The sequence below is a fragment of the Ascidia mentula genome, chromosome 8, assembly GCF_947561715.1.
Source record: "Ascidia mentula chromosome 8, kaAscMent1.1, whole genome shotgun sequence".
Lineage (NCBI taxonomy): Eukaryota > Metazoa > Chordata > Ascidiacea > Phlebobranchia > Ascidiidae > Ascidia > Ascidia mentula.
This window is the reverse complement of record NC_138573.1, coordinates 11,563,110-11,585,402: the sequence shown is the minus strand read 5'-3', so window position 1 is coordinate 11,585,402 and position 22,293 is coordinate 11,563,110. Positions and strand designations below refer to the sequence as shown.

The following is a 22,293-nucleotide window of genomic DNA, read 5'->3' as shown; positions in this document are numbered from 1 at the left end:
AAAGTTTCGAATAGATTGTTGTTCAGAATCAGATAAATCGCCCAAGGGGGATGTTTGTTATAATAGTTGTGATTTTAAGATATTGAAAAAAATTTACTCTTTCTGTATGCTATGTGTTTCTGCAAAAGGTTCGCAACAATAGGAACTATAGTGAAAATGATATTTTTTCCACTTAACTATGCACATGTGTGGCCGCTATCGTTTTTGCATAACTTATGAATGTGTTGGGCTGGTGTTTCGTCTGAAACGCTCACAAAACTCCGATGTTGACTCTTATCTACGATAATCACTATCTTTAAAGTTGCGTCAGGTCACTTTGCCGCAAAGCAATCGAAGGAAAATATTTCGTGATTCAATAATTAATCGGTGAGGTTTTGAATGTGTTATAGAAAGGTTTGATGAGTACAACCGAAACGCAATCGTGCAGAACGTCCCAGAATAACAGATATGCGTCAGCACCTCATCTGTCAGAGTAACTGCCTCTTGAATGTTGTTTCCACTTTCACTATGTCCGCAGTTCTACACTGCTGGTTGATTTCCAAGGGACATCTGCGTCTCTATCTTTGGTGGGGTCGAACATCGATCTTCTTTTTGCCGGAGAAACTTCGGACCTGTCAGCCATCTAGGGCTGATAAACTTGCTCACCGACAAATGCAAAGCATCGTTAGCTGCGAACCAACGTGACTATACTAAATGTTACGGAAGTAATGGATCTTTTTTCGTGATTACCTTCCATCGTCTCAAGAATAGAAAAATGAGACTGCGCCTTTTCTGCATTTATTAACAATCCTCGCATTGTGCGTTCGGGGTTAGACTCAAACTATTAAACAAACCCCAATAGTTAGTTCCCGTGAAAGTCTTGTGGTCCGGCTTCTAAATTTTTTTTAATATATGAAAAAAATATTTTAAGGAGAACCAAATTTTATTGTAACGGCAAACTTTGCGCGCCCCCCACTGCAATGTCGTCACACTGGCATAGTCGCGGGAAGTATTAACTATCACTTAAAAACCACACCGTTAACGATCACCATTAGGAAAGAAATTTTAAATAAATATTTATATTTAGAAAAGTGTTTATATATTTTATTGTTGTTTATTTTACAGGAAGAACAAAACGAATCATCTTTAGTTACTTCCTCGTTTTCTACTACACCGAAGCCAGGATATCTTGGCCAGCAGTTCCGATCAAGTTTTTCTACGCGCCTTGACCGATGTTGCCAATCTCCCGCACCCGATCCCTATGTTTTTGTTTACGCCCCGCAGAGTTTTGTATCAGTAGCGCTCTCGCCCCCTGTCAATTTATAATCTGTGAAGTCGTTATACCTATTTTCTGGACAAATTCATCCCTTTGGTTTCGCCCTTTTTCTTCTCTGTAGAAGCTTCGTCGTTCGGACAACAAGCGAAACGTCAATATCTACATACTTTTCAGTAAAAGTGTGTATATTGTTGAATCGTGTTGCTTTGTGGTGGCGTAGTTGGATTGCTTACGATACGATACGACACGGTAATATGGTTGAATGATTTAACGATGAAAATGTAAAGAACTGATCCAGCATTTAAGCAAATCAGAATACACTATACACTAAATGTCTGAAGTATCGAAAGAACACAGATTGCTTCAAATATTATGTTCATACTTCAGGTTTCATACGCGTATAAATGTGTAACAAATTTAAAGTAACTGTTTTGTATGGTTGAGTATGCTTACATCTACAAATATTGCTTTCGCGTTATTTGTTGAAAGTCCAAGTTGATATAAATTCCCATTGCACAGAGTTGTCTTTCAATATCCACCATGCTGAAAATACAAAAAGTGTTCATGCATCCATTGTAAGTATATATTTTCGAACCATATCTTGAAGTGCAGAAAGAAAAAAGTTATGTGAGATCCAGTGTTTGACACTCGACCTACATTGAATGCAGCCTGTTGCATTCATTGATTAAGAAGTCAGTTGTTTGCACACGGCCAGCTCGACGATTCCCATTCCCCAGACAATTTATTTTTGAATCACATAAGAGCAGTGTGGAAGAGCAGCGGGGCAATGGAAGTTTACAAGTTTTGCATAACATCTGTTTATCTCTAGTGTGTATAAGATCTCCTGCTTTAAACCGGAAATATAGAAATATAAGAAAAATATAAAGCTTGACTCTAAATATACATAACGTACACACCAGTGATGCTAAATTTCAAACAGGCATGGTTGGGCAATTACCAAGTTTTATTACTTACAGCAGATTACATTGGTGGTAAATCGAGCAACAATATGCTGAAAAGGCTGTTCGGTTGTTTTCACGGCAAAACAGTAACAATACACGGCAAAACAACGCCAAGAATGACAAAATTTATTGACCCATTTTTTTTCGAAAGTGTGGAATATGCGAGTCGCCCAAGTCTCCTGCAACCTTACCGGAATTCGCGCCTTGGTTTTCAGGTTGAGATAAATAAACAATTAAATTAACGCCGGCGTAAATATTTATTTATGAAGGGATATTACGACGTTTGCAAGAATTTTGAAAGCCAAATCAAAATACCTTTAGTTAAAACAACATCGATTTCCACCCAAATGAAATGTTACATCACACGATGTAGTACTGACTCAACCGTAGACCGATCACAGGGAGATGAATTTACGTTGCGTCAGTCGCACAGCATGTAAGACCCGGCGTGTATGATGAAATAGTCGAGAAGCCGGCGTTTCGGCGAACAGCTGATCGCTTGAAACTTTGAAAACAAGCGGTCGCTGTGATTGGCTGCAGGAAACCCACACCTCCTCTAACAACTTCTCTCTTTGGTGTACGTGCGCTGGGCTCCGCACTTGATAGTGACTACGTGATAAAAGGCCTGTCCCGCCGCATACTCCACAAGCTCATGGAAGAGAGCGCAGAACATAAAAGAAACAGCAAAGAGCCGCGCCGAGCTGACGCCCTTTTTCTCACTTTGCTTTGTGCCATCCCTGTGGGTATATAACGCCGGCTCGCCTCTTTCGCCGGGTGGTATTAGTAGAGGCGCTTTATTTCGTAAAACAGTGGCGCAATTCGTTCTTTCAAACGTATGGCGCAATTGCAAAACTATTGCATCGGTCAGAAAAACGAGTTTTTGATTATGATTCTACGATTTAATTATGATTCTACTGAAGGTTGTCACCTACCATAAGTTTTGTTTTTCAATTGTTGATTTTTGGTGTGATTCTCTTATGCTATCGCATTGCAGGCAAGCCAATTCACCTTAGTGCCAGTTTTTCGGAAAATGCTAGAGAAACATCGCACAGTCAGGTCGGCATTTTAGATCCACACATAAGTCTGTGTAATATAGAAATTTGTGCGAATGTTAACGGTCAGGTGTGTGATGGCATCTTCCACCTGTTATTTTTTGTTAGAAATTTAAATACCTCACTTAATTATAACGTTAATATTCGCACAGATGTCTGTGTTACACAGATTTGTTTGTGGATCGAAAATACCGACCTGGCTGTGTGGTGGTTCTTTAGCATTTTCGCAGTTTTTCAGTTAGACTGACCATTGTGAGGAGAAACGGACATATATGTCCACCTCGTTTGACTTCTGCGCGCATTGGAGAGACTGCACTCGGTTAACCTGACGATGCTATAGCGATAAATCTACTGCACAGCTAGCTTAGTTTTGTTGCTGGCTTCTCCACGCCAAAATGTGCAAGCTCAGTGCTTGTGAGCATTGTGATTAACTCGGTTAACTTGTGTGGAGGGTGCCTGACTATATTGTGCTGAGGTTGGTAGATATCAAATATTACCTAAAGCTGTTTCATTTTTGCAGACGTCATAACAGTAAAGTGTATATTTACGTGCAATCTGCAAAATGCATCCAAAACCACTGGTATCGCGTAAAGGCGAAGAGTCAAGACAGAAAATTTTAAATATTATGGCAAACAAGTTCGTCAGCCGAAATGTGCAAAGCAATATGCATAGCGACGATATTTACGACGATTTTGCTAGTGATGAATCTTGGTGGAAGGAAGAAGTGGCCAAACGTGAATTGCCACAGGTTGAGGCATTGGAAAACGAACTTCGACAAGCTCTAAATAATGCTCGAGGTATGTATTCAATATTCTTTCAAGGTGTAAATAAAAAGTAAATTTTTTAGCATATGCAATAAAATCGTACTATTTTAGATGCCTACATTACCCATTGCCCGGAACTGACAAGGCGGCTTTCTGAGGAAATTGTGCAATCTTCCCGCCAGGAGCCAGGCGGAATTCAAGCTTGTCGCATGTTTGTCAGCATCGTTCCCGACTTGCAACATGTACCCGAAAAACCTCAAAATGTTGACTCCACCATAAACCAGCGTTCGACATTCATAGTTGGAAGTGTCGATATGTCCGAGGACGAAATGGTGCCAACCTTCGAAATGTATGTTTACCTTTTCCCCTCAAACTCGCCTTTGTCGAAGCTGCAAGCATTTGTCGCGTCGCTGTCTTCTCGCCAAAAATCAGAGGGAAAGAGGAACTATTCTAAAACCTTTAGTTTGGAGAACGGATTTGTTTTGGTAAAACGAAAATTATTCCGTTCCCGCAGCAACAACACAAAAATTGTTCGCACGTGTTCCTTTAACTAAGCGTTTATTTTTTTTGTTTTGCACGTGTTAACTGTACACAATTTCACGCAATTTTTATTGAAGCTATGTTACTCGTAACACTGCAGTCACCTTATTCTACTTTGTTTAAGTTCACAAACATGTTTTGTTTTCTTCAAGTGTTTTGCGGCTGGATTTCAAGAGATCGTTTTTGCGCACTTCGCACGTAAAATGCTGCAAAAAATACATAACTGATACAATTGAAATCAGCTTCTACGCAGTTAAATAAAGTTTATTTACAAAAGCAAGATAGTTCCATAGACGGAACGCGAACATTACAGCTCGATCAGATGCGATGGAAACGCTGCCAATGCGAAACATTACGGGGATAAAAACTTTTTCCAGCATCAGAAACTTTAACATGTAATACTACGAAAGGTATAAAAACATACGGATAGTGAAACAATAAAAAAGCATACAAACAACATGTAGAAATGTGCTACTGACGTGCGATGAATACAGTGAGTGGGCTCTGCTCATTCACATACGTTCTAATCGCGTTGGCATATGTAAGGATGCAACTTCACTGAAAAAGTTTATGTAGGAGGTAATATATCCAACTTTGATAGGCAGTGTACGCCCTACATGGCAAAATCCTTTTTGGATGATATCATTGCACAATATTCATTGTGTAAACTTCCCTTAACGAACGTCCAATTGGGCAAGTCTTTCAAGGCCCTAGTCGCCGCATACATCGATGTGCTTGAGGAGTTGCAAATGATCTGTCACATCATAAGATTTGTCACAGTTCGGACAGTTAAGCATAGTATCGGAGTCAGATGTGTGATTGCGGGCGTTTCTTTTCTTTGATTCAGCACTTCTGTTTTTCTTGCTCGACGTCGAAGATTTCGACGTTGTTGATTTCGATGTAGTCCGTCGCGGCTCCGCACTGACACCTTTCGGCTTGCGAGGGTCCACTCGCTTGCTGCTAGGTGGAGCTGGCGCTTGGCGCATGGGACGCTTTTCAAACTCGTTGAATGCCTCGCTGGTTATATCAGTTGGAGTTGGATCTCTGCGCCGTGGAAAAGGCTTCGGAGGAGAAATTGCTCTGCGACCACGACGAGGAGAATGTTCGACGCAGGAATAGTTTGTTGAATAATAATCATCCTGATCATGTACTACGTAATCATCGTTTATTACGTCACTGAACATTAAGTGCGGTTTCTGTAATGAACACAAATATTGTGAGAATCTGTGTTCGTTGAAATATCAGTCACTGAAAACAAATGCGAGCACGCCCACATATCTACTGAACTCTGGATGTGGTGATGCTCTGCCCAAAATATGCAAACTTATCCTACCTTTCGGAGAATTTCGATCTGGTATTGAAGTTCTTCGTTTTTGTTTTTCAACATTAACTTCTCAGTTTCAATCACCTCCTTCTCCTTACGTTCTGCCCGAAAATCTTCACTGAACAATTGAACCTAAAAGGAAACACTCTTCATAAGATAAATAAAAAAAACAATCTCCAATCTAATTGTTGTGATATACATTTTTCGCATGAAAACAAGTTGCAGTCTATGGACATGCGTGCTAAATTTTACCCTCCTGTACTTATCATTAAAAAATTTATTGTACAGTAGTTGGATTGGTAATTAAACTATAGTAATCGAATGCCCATGACTATAGTAGGCGAATTATATACAGTAGAGCTTGTTACTGACAAACGTCTTGGAGTTTTTACACTGTCAGCAAGCGAAACACGAAAACGACAAATATACTCACAGCCCAACCCAAATTTTCACAGCAAATGTTCGAATATTCACTGCAAAAAGAATTCACAAATCATGCCATGAAACACACCTGACGTTGAAGAATTTGAATCTGGGATTGTTTTTCTTTCGTTTCCTTCAGCGAGTTGTTGCTGCGACGACGTTCACTTTCATAGTTTGCACTGAGTGTGGCCATTACTTGCCTTTGTTCCTCGTATCTACCACGCCAGTGCTCAACTTCCTATTGATGAAAAATGATCCAAAGTCGTTGGGTCTCATCCAGACAATAGATAGGACATATTGTTTTCCTATTGCTTCCTACTGCTTCAGTTAAATGATCGTTACTTGTGATTTAGATTAGTTCATTTTTGCGACTTGTTTATCCGATATGTTTATGGTTGAAGGGTGAGTAATTTAGGAAATTGTAACTTACAAAATATTAGGTTGTATTCAAGGAATCACATCTACATCAGTGACGCAACATAAAACAACGTATTGCAACCCAGTTAAAACATTACTGGTAAAGTATTTTTTTCCGTACACGCACAATTTTATTGAAAAACAACCTTTACCATCTTAAGCTGCTTTTTCTCTTCGTTGATTTTGCCGGTAATTATGCTGAGCTCAGTTTTGGAGCGCAAAGTCTCGTTTTGTTGTTTCTCTAACTCTTGTCTCGCTTCAACTAAAAGTTTGTCGAAATGACGTCGTTGCTCTACCGCAAGTTGATCTGCGCGCAATCAAAATATTAATTGTTGCAAAACAAATGTAAACAATCAAAAACAAAACAGTTAATGACAATATCCGCGATAGTGATACCTGGATTGCTTGTAATTCGGGCAAGTTTGTCTCGTGTATCCTGCAAACTGACGCAGGTTTGGTTGTATTTCGTGAGCAAAGTGCTAACGTAATGCTCTCTCTCCGCATTGTAACTCTGCCATCGAACATTCTTCTCCAAAGCCTAGAAGTATTTTTTGAAATTTTACTTTCAAAAGTGGTAATCAAGCGAAGGCAGAAAGCAACAGATTACTCACATCACATAGCTGTCGTTGCATTTCATCCGCGGAACTTGAATCCAAAACCGAGGTTGCCGAATCGTCACACTGAATGTTATATATAAGTTATTTTGGTGTAAATACTTGGAACGTATAATTCTGAGAATGTAAGCCAAATTTTTAAATCTGCTGGTAAAGTTAATTTTATTGGTTTTACTAAAAGTAAAAATCCATTCGCCCCACCTTCAACAATTGACTGTTTCGTCTTCTTTGTGTAATATTTGTATCGTTTTCTTGAGCGAATTGTTTGCAAACGAATGAAGAAGACGACAGACGATTCATCAACATACTTCTTTCCCTGTCGAACATTTTGCAACGCAAGTTGCTAGTTATGTTCGGTGACGATTTATAGTTTTGCACGAAATACAAGGAACCACAATAAAAACGTAAGAGTAGAAAGCTATAGTCATGATATGGTACAACCAAATCTTTACATAAAATATACTGCCTACCTCGAACTCTTTTCCTTTTCCAAGCTTGACTGAAAAAGCAAAGATAATAACTTTTTATTTTGTTCATATAATTTACGTATGCAATAAGGACATACCACTTTGCTCGTTAAGCCTTCGGTTATTTTTTTCAGCGTATCTAGCTGCTTTTTCAGGCTTTCATTTTCGTTGGTTAGAAAAACCACATCCACGTCACCAGCTTCCATGCTCGTTTGCATTGCTGAAAAAAAAAAAACAGGGTAGGTCAACAGTGAAGCAAAAATGCCTGGATTAAACAGCAATCTACCTGCTGATACATTAGCACGCGTCTGTGCGTTTATTTCGTTTCCTTCAGACGGTGACAGATTATCGACACCAGCAAGCCATTTGTGTAAGTCGGACAACGCGTCCTCCATTATGTTGTTCTTTCGTTCGAGGCAACATATTTCTTGGCGTGCCTCTTCAAGTACCTTGCCGATGTCGCTTGATCCTTGAAACAAAAAATGAACCTTTAGGAACGCTTGCACAAACACAAAAATGCTACAACCTATATTTGGTTACGCTTGATGCTGACTATATATATATGCAACTAAAACACAAGGTGGATGGAAACAGTCGACACAACCAACCTTCGGAATCCAAGCTGTGCCTTCGCCCATAAAACTTCATTTCCTTTGCATTAAATCAGAGCTAATTGTAAAATCCTACACTGTTTTGCCCTAACCTGACTTGAATATAAACAAGTTGAGCGGCGAATGAATCAAAGGATGACATCACTGAAAATCAGCTATATTTGAAAGACGTGAAAGGGAAGTGGTGTCCGCTATACGCAGCGGAAGTCGGTATGACGACACATTAAAGCTTGCGCTGCATTGTGAAACTTCATTAAACGCTGAATGCTAACTTTTCATGCTGTTAATTGCCCATTCAAATCGCAACATATATTGGCAATGTCCAATTGCCTATTTGCAGTGGGCTGTTGAGCACTGTTACATCTATACGGCACGAACATACCGTTTTGTGCCAGTCAGTTTACCGCATAGGTGACTAACATGTAACCAGCTGTGTCATTAACCAGCCTACAGTTCGCAAGCCACACAAACAGCACGTCATATGTATTACAAAGCATGTTGTTCTGTGACACATACGCGCCCTTTTTAAGGTAACGTGACAGCGTGACTTTCCATTCTTTCAATCTGCAGAAAACATTTAAACCCAACCTTCTGCCGATCAACGAGATTTATCGGAAAATGCGCAACGTATATTTCACTTCACAGTACCGCCAGCTCAACAGCACACAACACGAACTATTTCCTTTTTCACACGCTACCTTCAACACAATGCTCGGCTGAATGCGCCCGAAAGCTTGTACAGTCAGTTACCCGTAATGATGGCGATTTTAGGAAAAACTGCATTTAAATGGATATCAATAGAATGCTTTTTCGCTGCAAAACCGCAGTGCACAACATTCAACATTGCTAATGCACTGTGTCTGGTTCTTCCCGTTTCGAAAAACGCAAAGCAATAAAATATCCACACTGGCAACAAATTTAAATGCGTCTTGGCGCAAGCAGAGTAAACAAACTCTTCCGTATTAAAGGCCCATTCAAGCGTAGGTGAATGGATTGTCATCTAAAAAGGAAACCGCCAACCTTACGAACTTCCGAATATTTTCGTAAAAAAGTACAATAACCACCAGCTGCTTTTTTGCGTATCCACAGTAGGAGTTAATAAAACCTAACCACGTCGGTTCTTAGCTGTATCGCAGACCAAAAAGTTTCACCGGTCTACCGCGTATTGATTTCTACACACAGGGTGTAATTGGAGTAGGGCATGGGGGGAAACAAGGCGACTTTTAAGCCGAGCGCAACAGGCCTTGCAGGAAAGACCCGCCAATCTAGAGGCAAGTGGGGTAATTTTTAAAGCAATTTACTACTTTCGTGCCGCCGTCAGTAATTCCATATATAATCTCAATCATTTCCTTCCAAGAAAAACTTCTACACTTTACACAAGGAATCTGGATTAATTTGGTTGAGTGTTTGAAAAATAATGAATCTGCATTTTTCCATCAAAAATGAATGCATGCATAATACACACACGTAAATTTCCATCAAAAGTGTTTAAAAAAAGAAAGTGGTATTTTGTAATTTTTTGTCATAGCAGTTGTTTGGTGTGTATAAAGGTAGTAGGTACAATATCGAAACAAATTTTATATGTATACATTTTGTGATGAAGAAAACAATTCTCTAATAACTCCAGTGTGCTTTTGTACAGTTTGAGACTCGTTTGTAATATGTTGACTATACAAGCTTTTACTTAATTATCTGTCAATGACAATGACTTCAGTAAAACAACACCATTATACAACATTATGCAATGATTTATATTAATAATTCTTCATTATACAATGATTATACAACATCAGAAGTTAGTAATGCAATAACCCACAAAATGAAAATGCCTTATTTGTTAATACTTACATGAAGAGTTAAAGACAGTGCGGCTGAAAGTTAATGTGGTGTTTGGGTCCACTGTTACTTTTTTATTTTTAAACAGGCAATATTACAATCACATCATTTTTACTTGAAGTTATAAGTTTCTAAACCAATTCAAAATTCTAACTTTTCTGAGAACAAACAGATTTGCCCATATTGCAGAAAACATTGGCATGTTTTGTTTTTTATCATGGCAAAAACTTATGGCATTACTGGTCTAGGTCCACTGATCAAAATGACACCACAACACAGATCATAGATAAGGCTTGCATGATGTCTGAAATAAATAAAACATATCAACACTTTCTGCAATATGGGCCAGTCTGTTTGGTTCTCACAAAAGTTATTTTTGTGAAAAAAATATTGCAAACAATTCCTACCTTCACTCTCTGTGGTGGCCATCAGCCTGAATTTCCAATTTATTCAGAAAAAGATATAACTCACATCAGAATTTACTACCATTACAAGAAAGGCAGACACTTTAAAGCTAACAAAGGTAAACAAATGCAATTGCATAAAACATCATGTTCGGCTCTATTTTCTGATAAGCTAAAAACAAAATATTTTTCTGTTGACAATAACTTACACGCAATATACACACATTTGTCTAAATTATGCTTTTTGCATATTTACATAATAGTCTAAGCAATTACAGTACAGATAAGAATTTATCTAACACATCATTTCTTCCAAAACAAGATTTACAGACAAAACACAAAAAAGCACAGAAAAAACAAAACGCCAAAGTTTGAAAACGCAGGATGTGATCGCTTCCTTTGTGCTCAGTGAACCATGTTAAAAGTTTTATTATCCTTTCTTCTTGCACACTTTAAAAGATGCCTTTAGTCCGAGCACAAATTGAAACCAATACACAATTTTGATTCAAATTCAACGATTTATGCAAAATAGGCAAAATAATATCGATGTCACCATCACACTTTAAAATTAAAATAAATGCAATTAATCCTGACATCAACAACCCTGTTAAAAAAATACGCATACAAGTGAATGCCAAACCGAAAGTTTGTATTTCTTTCACATTTGGTAATTACTATTAATAATCGTTTAATTAATGTGCAGCGCAATGTGTAAATCAGTTGGGATGTGGGCAAACTAATTAATTTTTATATTTGAAGATTGTAAGCTTACAATAATTACTTCACCAACAACTCATACAAAATTTATTCTTCTGTCACAGGCAATTGAAAAAAAAAACAGAGTGCACTAAGAAAAAAACAACGTAAACAATAGGTTATCGAATCAACCGTCCATGTGAGTCTAACAAAAAACAACACTCAGAAAAATACTTAAATTAAGGGTTAACGCCTGTCGCGTTACTCCTGCGACATGCATGGCGACATTACCCGTGACGTCAAATGTTGTCAATTTCAGGTTGAGTACATAAAACAATTGTCTGTTTAGGATTACGCTTGCCAGAATTCCTAGTTGTACTTGTTCGTGTCTGTATTCTGATTTGAAAACAAAAGTTTGTGAAATGCATTAGTGGTCAAACTTTTTGTTGCTACAATCCCTATTTTGATGAAGGCTTGCTTCTTACGGCTGACACGATAACCTTCCTTGTTTATGGTTATATGATTTATATCGATGCCCATATCATTGTTTTTCTTTTGTATTGTTTATTTGCATGGGTTTTTTTGCGCAAAATGCACATAATTTAGTTTGTATTGTTTTCTTATTATTGAATAATAGAAAATCCTAATTGCAGAATATTCAAGAAATCCTAAACGAGTGTTTAAAGGGATGCAAAGAAGGGATAGTATAAGTTTATACGAAAAATATGCAAAAGATGACTTATTGTATTTTAACAAATTGCATCTTGTGTATATATACATTAAAATTATAGTACAAGGCTTGATTATTATGTATGTCTAAAATGCACTTCATTGTGTACTGCCTGTCAAATTTCCCTGTGTTTTCAACCCTATTTTAAAGGTATCTCTGATGCCTTTTGTAATTTAACTAATTCATCATGTAACACTGTTATTTATGGTACACCAATAGCAGTCTTTTGTGTACCCTAGTTAGCTATGAGAACAGAATTTTTCAGAAGTAAATCAACATTTTGTTCTTTCTGCAGAAGCTTTATCCTCCCAACTTACTTTAGCACATTAAGCAAAATGGGAAATAGTGAAACAAAACTGAACTTTCGAAAAGCAGTCATTCAACTTACTACACGAATGCAACCTGTTGAAGCAACAGATGATGCATTCTGGGATCAGTTCTGGTCTCAATCAGTAAACAGTGTGCAAGATGTATTTGCCTTAGTTCCTGCAGCTGAAATAAGAGCTTTGAGAGAGGAGTCACCATCGAATGTGGCAACTTTATGCTACAAAGCTGTGGAAAAACTTGTCAATGCCTCAGAAAGTGGTTGTAATTCTGAAAAAGATCAACAGATTGTTTTAAATTCTTCGCGATTGTTAACTAGAATATTGCCATATATTTTTGAAGATCCTGACTGGCAAGGATTTTTTTGGTCAAGTCTTCCCAACCAAACCAGTGACGATGATCAACCCCAGGCTACAGTACCACTGGCTCAATCTTTAATTTTAGCCATTTCCAATTTGTTGTTCTGCCCAGAATTTACTGTGGTTTCACACAGCAAGAAAAACACTCCAGACAAAGCTGAAGATTTGTACAGTGTTGATAGTTGTGAGTACATTTGGGAAGCTGGAGTTGGATTTCCAAGATCTCCCCCTGCTTATGCACATATCGATCAAAATAGAACAGAATTGTTAAAATTGCTTCTAACCTGTTTCTCTGAATCTATATATGTTAGCCCAGCTGTTGAGCTGGAAAAAGGTAACAAATGGGTGGAATGCTTTTGTTCATCTGAAAATCGCCAAGCTCTTCCCTTGTTTACATCTTTGCTTAATGTTGTCTGTGCCTATGACCCAGTCGGAATGGGTGTACCATACAACCATTTGCTCTTTAGTGATTATCGTGAACCGCTGTGTGAAATTGCCATTCAAATATTAATTGTTGCCTTGGAATTAACTGCTGGTATTGGGGGTACAAATGATGCAGACAAACCTGGCAGTTCAGGATCTCCAGCATCTGTATCTTCTGTAGGTGCAAATAGCTCCAACTTGTTTGTGAACTATTTGTCTCGAATTCATCGTGATGAGGATTTTTCCTTTATTCTTGCTGGTATTTGCAGATTGTTAAATAATCCTTTGCAACAAACCTACCTGCCAGGTTCAGTCAAGAAAATTGGATTTCACCAGGAGATGCTGGTTTTCTTTTGGAAACTTTGTGACATCAACAAAAAGTTTTTGTTTTATGTCCTAAAAAGTAGCGATGTCCTGGATATTCTTGTTCCCATTTTGTATCATCTTAATGATGCCAGGGCAGATCAGTCTCGCATTGGCATAATACACATTGGTGTGTTTATTCTACTACTTCTGAGTGGAGAGAGAAATTTTGGTGTTCGTCTTAACAAGCCATTTTCTGCAGCTGCACCAACTGATGTGCCAGCATTTGCAGGTACCCATGCTGATTTCCTTATTTTGGTTTTTCACAAAGTAATAACTGCTGGACACCAACGCTTGCAACCTCTGTATGACTGCTTGCTAACCATTGTTGTTAATGTCTCACCATATCTAAAGTCTTTGTCAATGACAGCTGCATCCAAGTTGTTACATTTGTTGGAAGCTTTCAGTACACCATGGTTTTTGTTTTCATCTCCCCACAATCACCATCTTGTATTTTTCATTCTTGAAGTCTTTAACAATATGATTCAATATCAGTTTGACGGTAACTCCAATCTCATATACACCATCATACGAAAGCGTCAAGTTTTTCACCAATTGGCAAACCTTCCCATTGACTCCGCTTCTTTATCCAAAGGCACAACCCGAAAGAAGGGACCACGCAAAATCTCAGCAAACTTTTCGCAAGAATCACCAGAAGAAGGTGGCAATCCATCACCAACTGTTGATGGCACACTCAGTACATCTCTTGCTGCTACCCCTGGCTTGGGAAACATAACCTCCCAAGTTCATAGTGATGCTAATGAGCATGACCAGTTTGATTCAGAAAGCTCTGAAGTTGAGGCAACACGAGAAGTTAAGTCAAGATACCCAGATAATCATACAGGCGTTTTAAATTCTTCACAAGTGTCAAAAGACCAAGATGAATGGTCACCTTCATCTGAATGGGTACAGTCATGGAAAAGCAAACTTCCCCTGCAAACCATAATGAGAATGTTGCAAGTTCTTGTTCCCCAGGTGGAGAAAATATGCATTGACAAAAATCTTACTGATGAGTCTGAAATACTTAAGTTTCTACAGCACGGAACATTGGTTGGTCTGCTTCCTGTTCCTCATCCAATTCTTATTCGCAAATATCAAGCGAACACTGGCACTACATCTTGGTTCAGAACATACATGTGGGGTGTGATCTACCTCAGGAATATTGACCCCCCTATATGGTATGATACAGATGTCAAGTTGTTTGATATACAACGTGTATAAATATTCCAGATTTGTGTGTGACATTCTGTGAGAAAAAAATGGTTGATAATTGTATGCGGAAATATTGGCAATTCTTCAACCTATCTTGGATATTTTAGGGACCACTTTGAATTAAATGTGTTGCTTATAATTATGTGTAAATCTCTCTTAAATGATTTTTTCCTTGTTATTTGCAAAACACAATGATGCTATTACTTTATCTTTATTGTATCTGTAGACCTGCTATCCTTCAATGTAGATTTTTATGTCATTTTAGAGTATACTTATGAACATACACACTATTGTCACACCGTAGATTTTACATATTGCTTTTTTAGTGACCAAAGTTTAAATGTGTTGATGTGCCAGTTAGAACCATTTTTTAAACTTCTATCGATATATTTTCCTGGTTGAAATATTAGTGCAATAATTCAGGCACATGAGTTTTTTTCTGTACCAAGTAAAAATCAAGATGGGCACTTGCAATTTCATTGTTGTGTAAAAAATGGCCACTAGGTTGTTGAATGTATTTGCACCACTTTTGTTGTACTAACAACTTGTATGTTGAATTTGCACCACACTATTGAGTTAGATATTCCGAGTCTTACTGCCACAATAGCAGAACACCAAACCATTTTTTTTCGCAAAGATCTATTGTATGAACTTATGTGTAGGTGCAGCTGTTGTGGGTAATGACATATTATGTAGTTTTTCCTTTGCTTCATGTATTGTGTTAATGTTGTTTTGTAGAAATGAATGTTATAATTTTGTATGAAACACGGTAGGATATTGCTTCTGTACTGACAAGGAAAGAGAAAAAAGTGATATGCTACACTGCTCATACAACATAGGAAAAACATATTCTTTATTTGGAATATGTCAGGCAAGTAATTGGCATTAATCTGATTTAACAATACTTATTCAATGGTTGGTAGTTCCTATTAATTAAATTATTATTGGTATTGGCAACTTCCATCCAACTGTAAATTGTTATGGCTTACATATTACTTTGAAGCATTTCCTATATCTACAAACCTTTTAACAATTAAAATATTTTGACAGATAAAACAAAAATGAAGGCACTCTTTATAGTTAGTGATGCTACGGAAGTTCTGTATTTGTATCACAATGAAAGTTTTAAAAAACATGCTCTAAAATGTTTTCCGGATAAAGCTGATCAAGAGGTATTTCACTTCAAAACAAAGAGAATGATACTTAAGTTTTTCTATTTATTCTAGATATCTTTTGCTGCTTGTTTACAAAACTATATTTCCCCAATTGTTCTGTCGTTTGTTGCTCTGAAAGCAAAATTTGGCCAAGCTTGTACTAGAGTTGAATGTACTGATGGCAAAGTGATTGTGTTCAAACAACTTGACAACCTTTTATACATTGGTTTGTTTTTAATTTTGTTGGGTATTTGTATGGAATAAACTCTACATACACTGTTTTTAGGAATGCAGGAAAGTGATGAAAGTGATTATGGTTTAGAAGTCCAACTTCATGTACTGCACTGTGTTGTACAACTGTTGTATGGTCCCACATACTGTTACCAGCTAAACCCTAATTCAGTGACCCAAAAGGACAGGTAACAGATGTTGTGATAAATAATAAATTGTGATTATGTAATCTTGTCAAAATAATGTAAGATGCATTATTGTCATGTATTGTACATTACAGAGCTTGGAATAATGTTTCTCTCATCATGGAGAGTTATTATAAATTGTATTCAAATGACATGGCATTTATGTTTGAGGCTATTGAAAAGATCAATGTTAGCTCAAAAGTTTCTGAAGTGTGTGGAAATGTCATTCACAAATGTATGACATCACTAGATCATTCATCAAATATGCTGAAAATTCATCATGGTCTAATATTTGTGGATGCCAAATTACTAGCATATCAACTAAGGTATATAAATAAAGTAGGATTCAGTAGTTTGAAATGAAATATGTTCCTTTGTTAGATCAACCAAGTCAGATGAGCTTTTAACCAAATCTTTATTGCAAATAATTTCAATGTTGCATTGTAAGACATCAACCCAAGTACCATCGGAAGATGTGAGCAGCACTCTATTGCCATGTTGTGATTTAGTGCCAACACTTAACTCCTAATTTTGTCCAGGACTTGTCAGATAATGATGATGATACTTCTGACTATTGTCTTGCAAATGATAATGTCTCATTAAATGACATATTTAGCACAGATGAAGATTACAAAAGTAACATTTCCGAGGGTTCAGGAATTCCTGTTCTAACTGCAAATGACTCAGGTGCCATATATGTAGAAAACTATGTCCGCCACAAGAAGGGCGAATATTATCCAACACTTAGATTGTCAGCCCTTGAAGTTGCAAGGTTTACAAACATTTGAATATTAGCAACAATGTACAGATTTCCATTTTGTGACTTTTGTTAAAATGCGCCATTTAATAAAATCCAGTTAGAACAAGATTAAAGCAATCAAGATTTTTAGGCATTTAAAACCGTATTATCAATACTTACAGTGGTTACAATTTTAGATTCACCAACACAGAGCATATCACAGCCTGTTATTGATGACAACATGCTTCCAGTAACCTCAGAAACTGGAGATAATTTAAAGTTACACAATGAACATTTTTCCCCTGACTGCTGTGTTGATCACAAAGTATGCGAAAAATTGTTTTTTCTGTTTGGAATTTACAACATATTTGCTGTTATAGAATGGCTGCCGAATTGCCATTTTTTTGCAAACTACAAAAAGTCGAGCCATTCCTTATTTTCTGTATTGGGTATCAGTGACGAAAAATATCAGAATGGCATTTCTCGCAAAGGTTGGTTTCCTTAAGTTTGTATGGCCAAGACATACTTATGCAAATCAGCTAACATGGCCAATGCTTAATGAATAATCAATGGGTACTTAATATATGACCATCTTCATTTAGCGAAAACATGCTGAACTGTCTGACTTAATTTGTGGAATGCTGTTTCTCCTAAAAAAAGTTAAATTTGTTGAAAACACCATTGTTATTGAAGGGGAAGAAAACACTGTATATAACTTGGAAAAGTGTTCCAAGAGTTTGTTTACCACCACGAAGTAAGTAAATACAAAATTGTCGATGTAGATATTGCTCTATTTTTTTGGTAAGGTGAGAAATGTAGTATATATATATAAATAGTGTTTTTCCAAGTATTTGGAGCAAACAAACATAGGAAACTGCCCTAAGTTGTTTGGTATATATCTGTTTATTGCTTTCACTTTACAGCTGCACAGCAAAAATATCCAGTAATTGGGTATTATTTTAAAAACTGATAGAAGTCACTGAAATTGTAGTTCATAAAACATGACAAGAAAAGCTTTTCTGTAGAAGGCGTTTAATATCAGCAAAGCAACAAATTACCTCGACTGTTGTTGTCAGGTTTCAAAAAAAGTCCAATCATTGACTTTGAAAACATGCTTTTATGAATGTAGAAAGCTGCATGGACACATTAGACAAAAAGCATCTGCACTAGGAAGGAAAATATCGGAATCATGGAAAACAAATGGCCAAAAGCAACTCCAAATGTTTTTGAATGCTGCTTCATGTGATAATATCTTGTAATATGATCTTACATTTCAGTAAATTCACACTTTTAAATTTGTGCATGTGAATAGGCTGGAGAGATGTATAAAAGAAACAGAGCAATCACTTTTTTGCTTGTTTAAATGTTTATTTCCATCTTGTGCCAAAGAAAAATGTTTTATGACCCCATTTGATTTGCATGAAATTCAACAATATGCCAATTCCAAGTTGTCAGGTAACTTGCATATGACCAAAACTTTTGTAATGTGACCAAAACTTTTTGCAATTTTAACCATTGATATTGTTTTAAGGTTATGGAGATTACTTTTCTCTCAAGTCTCAGTTCAATGTTTCAGAATTTAAACTTTCAGACTATCCAGGTTTAGTCCAATTTGCTCTAGTTCAAAGAGTTCGGAATGCAGTGCAAACCACCAAGTGTCTTATAGCTGTAAGTAACAATCATATAATCAGTGTTTGTTTTAGGCATTTGTTTTCAAAAAATATTCTGCTGTTTTGAACAGGATGAAGTTGTTAGTTCTTTGTTGGAATGTTCTGATAGTAATGCAATTGAGAACATAAATTCCATGGTTAGTACAGCTTGTTTATGCTTCAGCATTTTGTTTTGTACTGGTTTGCATTTAAACATTTTGTTTCTTAGTTTCGTCAACAGGTCAAAAATTCGTTTGTTAATTTTTGTGATGGGTCATTTACATTTAAAGCTGAAATTGGAAATTATACTTATTCAACAAGTTTGTGGTGTTTCTGCAACAATGCTTCCAACAGTGACGAAAAACAATGGACAAAAGTGGAGCCAGGAAAAGTTTTCAATCAAGTCACATCTTTATCTTTGTTTTCTGGACATGCATATAGGTATGACCATTACCATTTTTAACTTCTTTAGCAACACTAGTGAATTACTTTACCACTAGGAAGCTGTTTGGCAGTGAAAAGACATACAAAAACACCTTCACTGTGTTTCATCTGCACTGTGTTCACTTCTCTGTGGTTCCCCAAGAAGTCATTGTGCAACAGCAGCAACTGATTATTGAGAAAGCTTGTATGAAATTGTAAAATATTGTAGTACATTATAATTATGAAGTCGCAGTGGTTGTAAGACTGTTAGCCAATATTAGTGGTTGTGAATGTCACTGTGAACCCATTTCTTGCTTAGAGTTGATGTTTTTGTTAAATTCTGTGCAATACTGTGAATGGTATACAAGTGCATTTGGTTTCCTATTATGTGTTTATTGTTGTTGTGGCAAGGCACTGATGCAGTAACAATACCTATAGTTGTTAACTGCAAACCAGTTTTACCAACCTCATGATTATTTTCGTTCTTTTTAATGCAATTCAGCAAGTTTTATTTTCCAAAGTCATCATATCGCCTTTGCCATCACCAATTTTTTTTCTGTCGAGGACTTCAAAATGAAAAGTAACGTTACAAAAATACGAATCCAGTAAAAAGCGTAGTGTATAACTATTTTTGAACCGTTCAAACAAAACTGCAACGCGGATCAAACGGCCTGTGCGCCGATCGCAGATGGTTTTCTGAAAAAAGATCATGAGATTCACGAATAAAGAACCTTACGCAACAAACACGCTTCTCTATTATTACAACGTTGTGTTGGATTTTCTGCATTTTATGTTGTCTGTACAGAAAGGCCATAATTTATTTAAAATTGGGTTTCATGCTTGATAATTTTTAAAGCGGCATAAGCAGCAATATGGCTTTTTTGCGCTTCATTGCACACTTGGCGCAAATAGCAGTCTGAATGTGACGCAACAAATTTACAGCTTGTCAAAGTGAATTGTTGAGTGTGGAGCTACATTCTATTCGAAAACTATGGATGCTGAAAATACATTTTTACCGTTTAACGATTATTTGGGTTTGTCCAACGTTATTCAAGAAGTATCCCAAAATGCAAATCCTGTGCGGTAAGACAAATATTGGTTGTGTTTAGTTTTTTTAACTACCCTGGAACTACATACCAGGAAAGTTAGATTAGGTGTATACTGTGATAGAAATTTGGTCAATTTGCTTGTTTCAATCATAGTTGAGCCTCGTAATATTACAGGTCAAACGTTCTTACACCATTGGAGATGAAAGTTCTCGACCAAAGAATAGAAGAAATTGTGCAGAAGCATTTTGCAGATAATCGTCAGCCAAAAGAGTACAGGTAGAGAAATGTGAAAATTTATCTTGCACAAGAAATATGATTAATAACCACAATTTTGTAGACAGCAATCACTGCAAGTGAACATCCCAATGAAAAACAGTCCGGATTGTAGTCCACCCACACCTACATCCACTTCAAATTTTTCATTTCTATCTACTGTAAGCGCAAAAAGGGAATCTCCAGTAAGAACGTTGTCGAATATAAATGTAAGTAAAAACGAAACGAATTTAAATGTTTAATTTGATGTGACTTTGGAATTGTTTCGCTTGCATTATGTTGGTTTGTTGTCACACAATGATTTTGCAAATTTTTATTTCTTACGTCACAGTTATACGTTCGCCAGACTAGTAATACATTGCGATTGCGTAATTACAACGTAAGCTAGGGTGCTATTTTTTGTGGGTCCAAAAGTATATTCGTTAAAATAAGTTTCTGGTTTAAGCTAGATTTATACCACTTCCAGAGTGGTAATAGCCCAGTATTTTGTACCAAAGCCATTGATTTTTGGACCGCAATTGAAGTTACAAATACCGGTAGGCATTGGCTTTTATTGTAGCAGAAAAATCTTACACTTTTCTTCAGAGTCTTAGCAACTCCCCAGTATCCCCATTCGGAGACAGTACCTCATCTGTGCCCTGGTTTGTTTCGTCTAAACCACCACATTGTAATTGGGACACTACAGTTACTTCGAAAACTTTGGAAGAGGCAGACACAGGACAGCAAAGGTAATCAAACAAAGTAATCAACACTATTAAAATAATTCAATTGATAACTGCATATTGAATGTTTCAGAGTAACTTTGCAACACGAACGTAAGAAAGGCGGATGCTCATTTTGTCGAAATAATAAAGAAGTAGATGAATGGGTTACTGGACATCAGCTTAAAGATGAACTGAACAGAGTCACTTGTCCCGTTTTGAGAAAGTAAACTTACCATAATATATTTCGGTTCTAGGTTTCATTTTGAAGCAATAATAGTGCCGATAATGGTGTTAGTGAACTTCATACAGTGCGACTGTTTCGACACATTTGTTTCCAAGCAATTGCTTGGCCTTGCTTGTTTTGCCGTGGTTTGTACTGCCAAACTGGTTGGTGGCGACTGCAAAGTCACCACAATCTGGAATCCTTTACGCCAACTAGCCGATAAAACCACCACTGTCACCCCACTGTACTGCTGATACGATCGCGTGATCGGTCGAAACTGTGGCACTGCCTGTATGTTTTGTTTAGATTTGTTGTTTTACCAAACTATTTATTTTTAGTTACCAATGTCCGCTTTGTTACGCGGTCGGGGATCACGCACATACAATGCGACACTGCCCGCTAAACCCGGACAAGAAAAAAACAAGCATTCCTTTAGTTGCAAGGCGTCGCGCCAACGCGACGGGAAAGCTAAAGCTGTAAGAGTGTGGCTAATTTTGTGAAAAATCGGGTGATTCTGTGTAGTTTACATATTTCGACTGGTTTTCTATCTGGAAATATTGACTGCCTTATAAATTATGTCAAAAGTCTTGTAAAATTTATACTTGTCGTTGCTTTCATGTTCTGTGTTTTGCTAGCTTTTTGTGTTTTAAAATCAAATGTAAATGTGTTTTGTAATACAACTGTTCTTCAATAAGTTTCCTAAACTTACGTCATGTTTAAGTGACTGTTACTTCGTTTTGTTGAGCGTTTCTGTTGTAATAAAACGTAACAAAACAAGAACTATATTCCGGGGTGTTTCTCAGTTTTGTAAAGTTTAGCAGCATTTGTTTGGCTCAGTCTTATAAAATACAAATTTTCTTTTTAGCAATGTAAGGGACCTATTTTAC

General features: G+C 37.0%; 5 protein-coding genes across 6 annotated transcripts; 4 read left to right on the top strand and 1 right to left on the bottom strand.

Moving 5' to 3' along the window:
• Positions 1–3,100: 3,100 nt before the first annotated feature.
• LOC145911044 (uncharacterized) lies at positions 3,101–4,811 on the top strand. The gene is made up of 2 exons (XM_082998278.1): positions 3,101–4,066; positions 4,145–4,811. Exons 1-2 carry the CDS (start codon positions 3,832–3,834, stop codon positions 4,585–4,587), a joined length of 678 nt encoding a protein of 225 aa, XP_082854404.1. The 5' UTR covers positions 3,101–3,831; the 3' UTR covers positions 4,588–4,811.
• A 16-nt stretch (positions 4,812–4,827) lies between these two features.
• LOC145911043 (centrosomal protein of 55 kDa-like) lies at positions 4,828–10,781 on the bottom strand. Of its 2 annotated transcripts, none has more exons than XM_082998277.1 (11): positions 10,673–10,781; positions 8,105–8,287; positions 7,917–8,038; positions 7,822–7,850; positions 7,553–7,667; positions 7,349–7,417; positions 7,134–7,275; positions 6,890–7,044; positions 6,409–6,558; positions 5,907–6,029; positions 4,828–5,769 (listed from the first exon to the last, which is right to left on the bottom strand). In XM_082998277.1, exons 1-11 carry the CDS (start codon positions 10,692–10,694, stop codon positions 5,284–5,286), a joined length of 1,596 nt encoding a protein of 531 aa, XP_082854403.1. In that variant the 5' UTR covers positions 10,695–10,781; the 3' UTR covers positions 4,828–5,283. The 2 variants fall into 2 exon arrangements, with proteins under 2 accessions (XP_082854403.1, XP_082854402.1); XM_082998276.1 differs by lacking the exon at positions 10,673–10,781 and adding an exon at positions 8,427–8,548.
• A 1,613-nt stretch (positions 10,782–12,394) lies between these two features.
• LOC145911246 (protein HID1-like) lies at positions 12,395–15,651 on the top strand. The gene has a single exon (XM_082998524.1). The coding sequence runs from the start codon at positions 12,431–12,433 to the stop codon at positions 14,783–14,785; it is 2,355 nt and encodes a 784-aa protein (XP_082854650.1). The 5' UTR covers positions 12,395–12,430; the 3' UTR covers positions 14,786–15,651.
• On the top strand, positions 15,513–20,152 carry LOC145911247 (uncharacterized). Its single transcript, XM_082998525.1, has 16 exons — positions 15,513–15,647; positions 15,827–15,948; positions 16,003–16,156; positions 16,217–16,349; positions 16,442–16,672; positions 16,728–16,821; positions 16,886–17,033; positions 17,283–17,410; positions 17,466–17,576; positions 17,688–17,839; positions 18,215–18,340; positions 18,398–18,540; positions 18,617–18,753; positions 18,827–18,892; positions 18,964–19,175; positions 19,235–20,152. The coding sequence occupies exons 1-16, from the start codon at positions 15,641–15,643 to the stop codon at positions 19,374–19,376; spliced, it is 2,106 nt and encodes a 701-aa protein (XP_082854651.1). The 5' UTR covers positions 15,513–15,640; the 3' UTR covers positions 19,377–20,152.
• LOC145911952 (uncharacterized) lies at positions 20,149–21,886 on the top strand. Its single transcript, XM_082999381.1, has 6 exons — positions 20,149–20,240; positions 20,381–20,482; positions 20,544–20,688; positions 21,065–21,207; positions 21,275–21,406; positions 21,745–21,886. The coding sequence occupies exons 1-6, from the start codon at positions 20,149–20,151 to the stop codon at positions 21,884–21,886; spliced, it is 756 nt and encodes a 251-aa protein (XP_082855507.1).
• The last annotated feature ends 407 nt before the right edge of the window (positions 21,887–22,293 follow it).

Coding starts and splice junctions, on each gene's coding strand:
- LOC145911044 (XM_082998278.1), top strand. CDS start 3,832: ATGCATCCAAAACCACTGGTATCGCGTAAAGGCGAAGAGTCAAGACAG. Junction 4,067..4,144: donor AGCTCTAAATAATGCTCGAG/GTATGTATTCAA, acceptor GTACTATTTTAG/ATGCCTACATTACCCATTGC.
- LOC145911043 (XM_082998276.1), bottom strand. CDS start 8,466: ATGAAGTTTTATGGGCGAAGGCACAGCTTGGATTCCGAAG. Junction 7,045..7,133: donor CCGAATTACAAGCAATCCAG/GTATCACTATCG, acceptor GATTGCGCGCAG/ATCAACTTGCGGTAGAGCAA. Junction 6,559..6,889: donor AGAAAAAGCAGCTTAAGATG/GTAAAGGTTGTT, acceptor TTTCATCAATAG/GAAGTTGAGCACTGGCGTGG.
- LOC145911246 (XM_082998524.1), top strand. CDS start 12,431: ATGGGAAATAGTGAAACAAAACTGAACTTTCGAAAAGCAGTCATTCAA.
- LOC145911247 (XM_082998525.1), top strand. Junction 18,341..18,397: donor GCTTCATGTGATAATATCTT/GTAATATGATCT, acceptor GCATGTGAATAG/GCTGGAGAGATGTATAAAAG. Junction 19,176..19,234: donor TTTTCTGGACATGCATATAG/GTATGACCATTA, acceptor CTTTACCACTAG/GAAGCTGTTTGGCAGTGAAA.
- LOC145911952 (XM_082999381.1), top strand. CDS start 20,149: ATGGATGCTGAAAATACATTTTTACCGTTTAACGATTATTTGGGTTTG. Junction 20,241..20,380: donor CAAAATGCAAATCCTGTGCG/GTAAGACAAATA, acceptor GTAATATTACAG/GTCAAACGTTCTTACACCAT. Junction 20,689..21,064: donor GAACGTTGTCGAATATAAAT/GTAAGTAAAAAC, acceptor ACTTTTCTTCAG/AGTCTTAGCAACTCCCCAGT.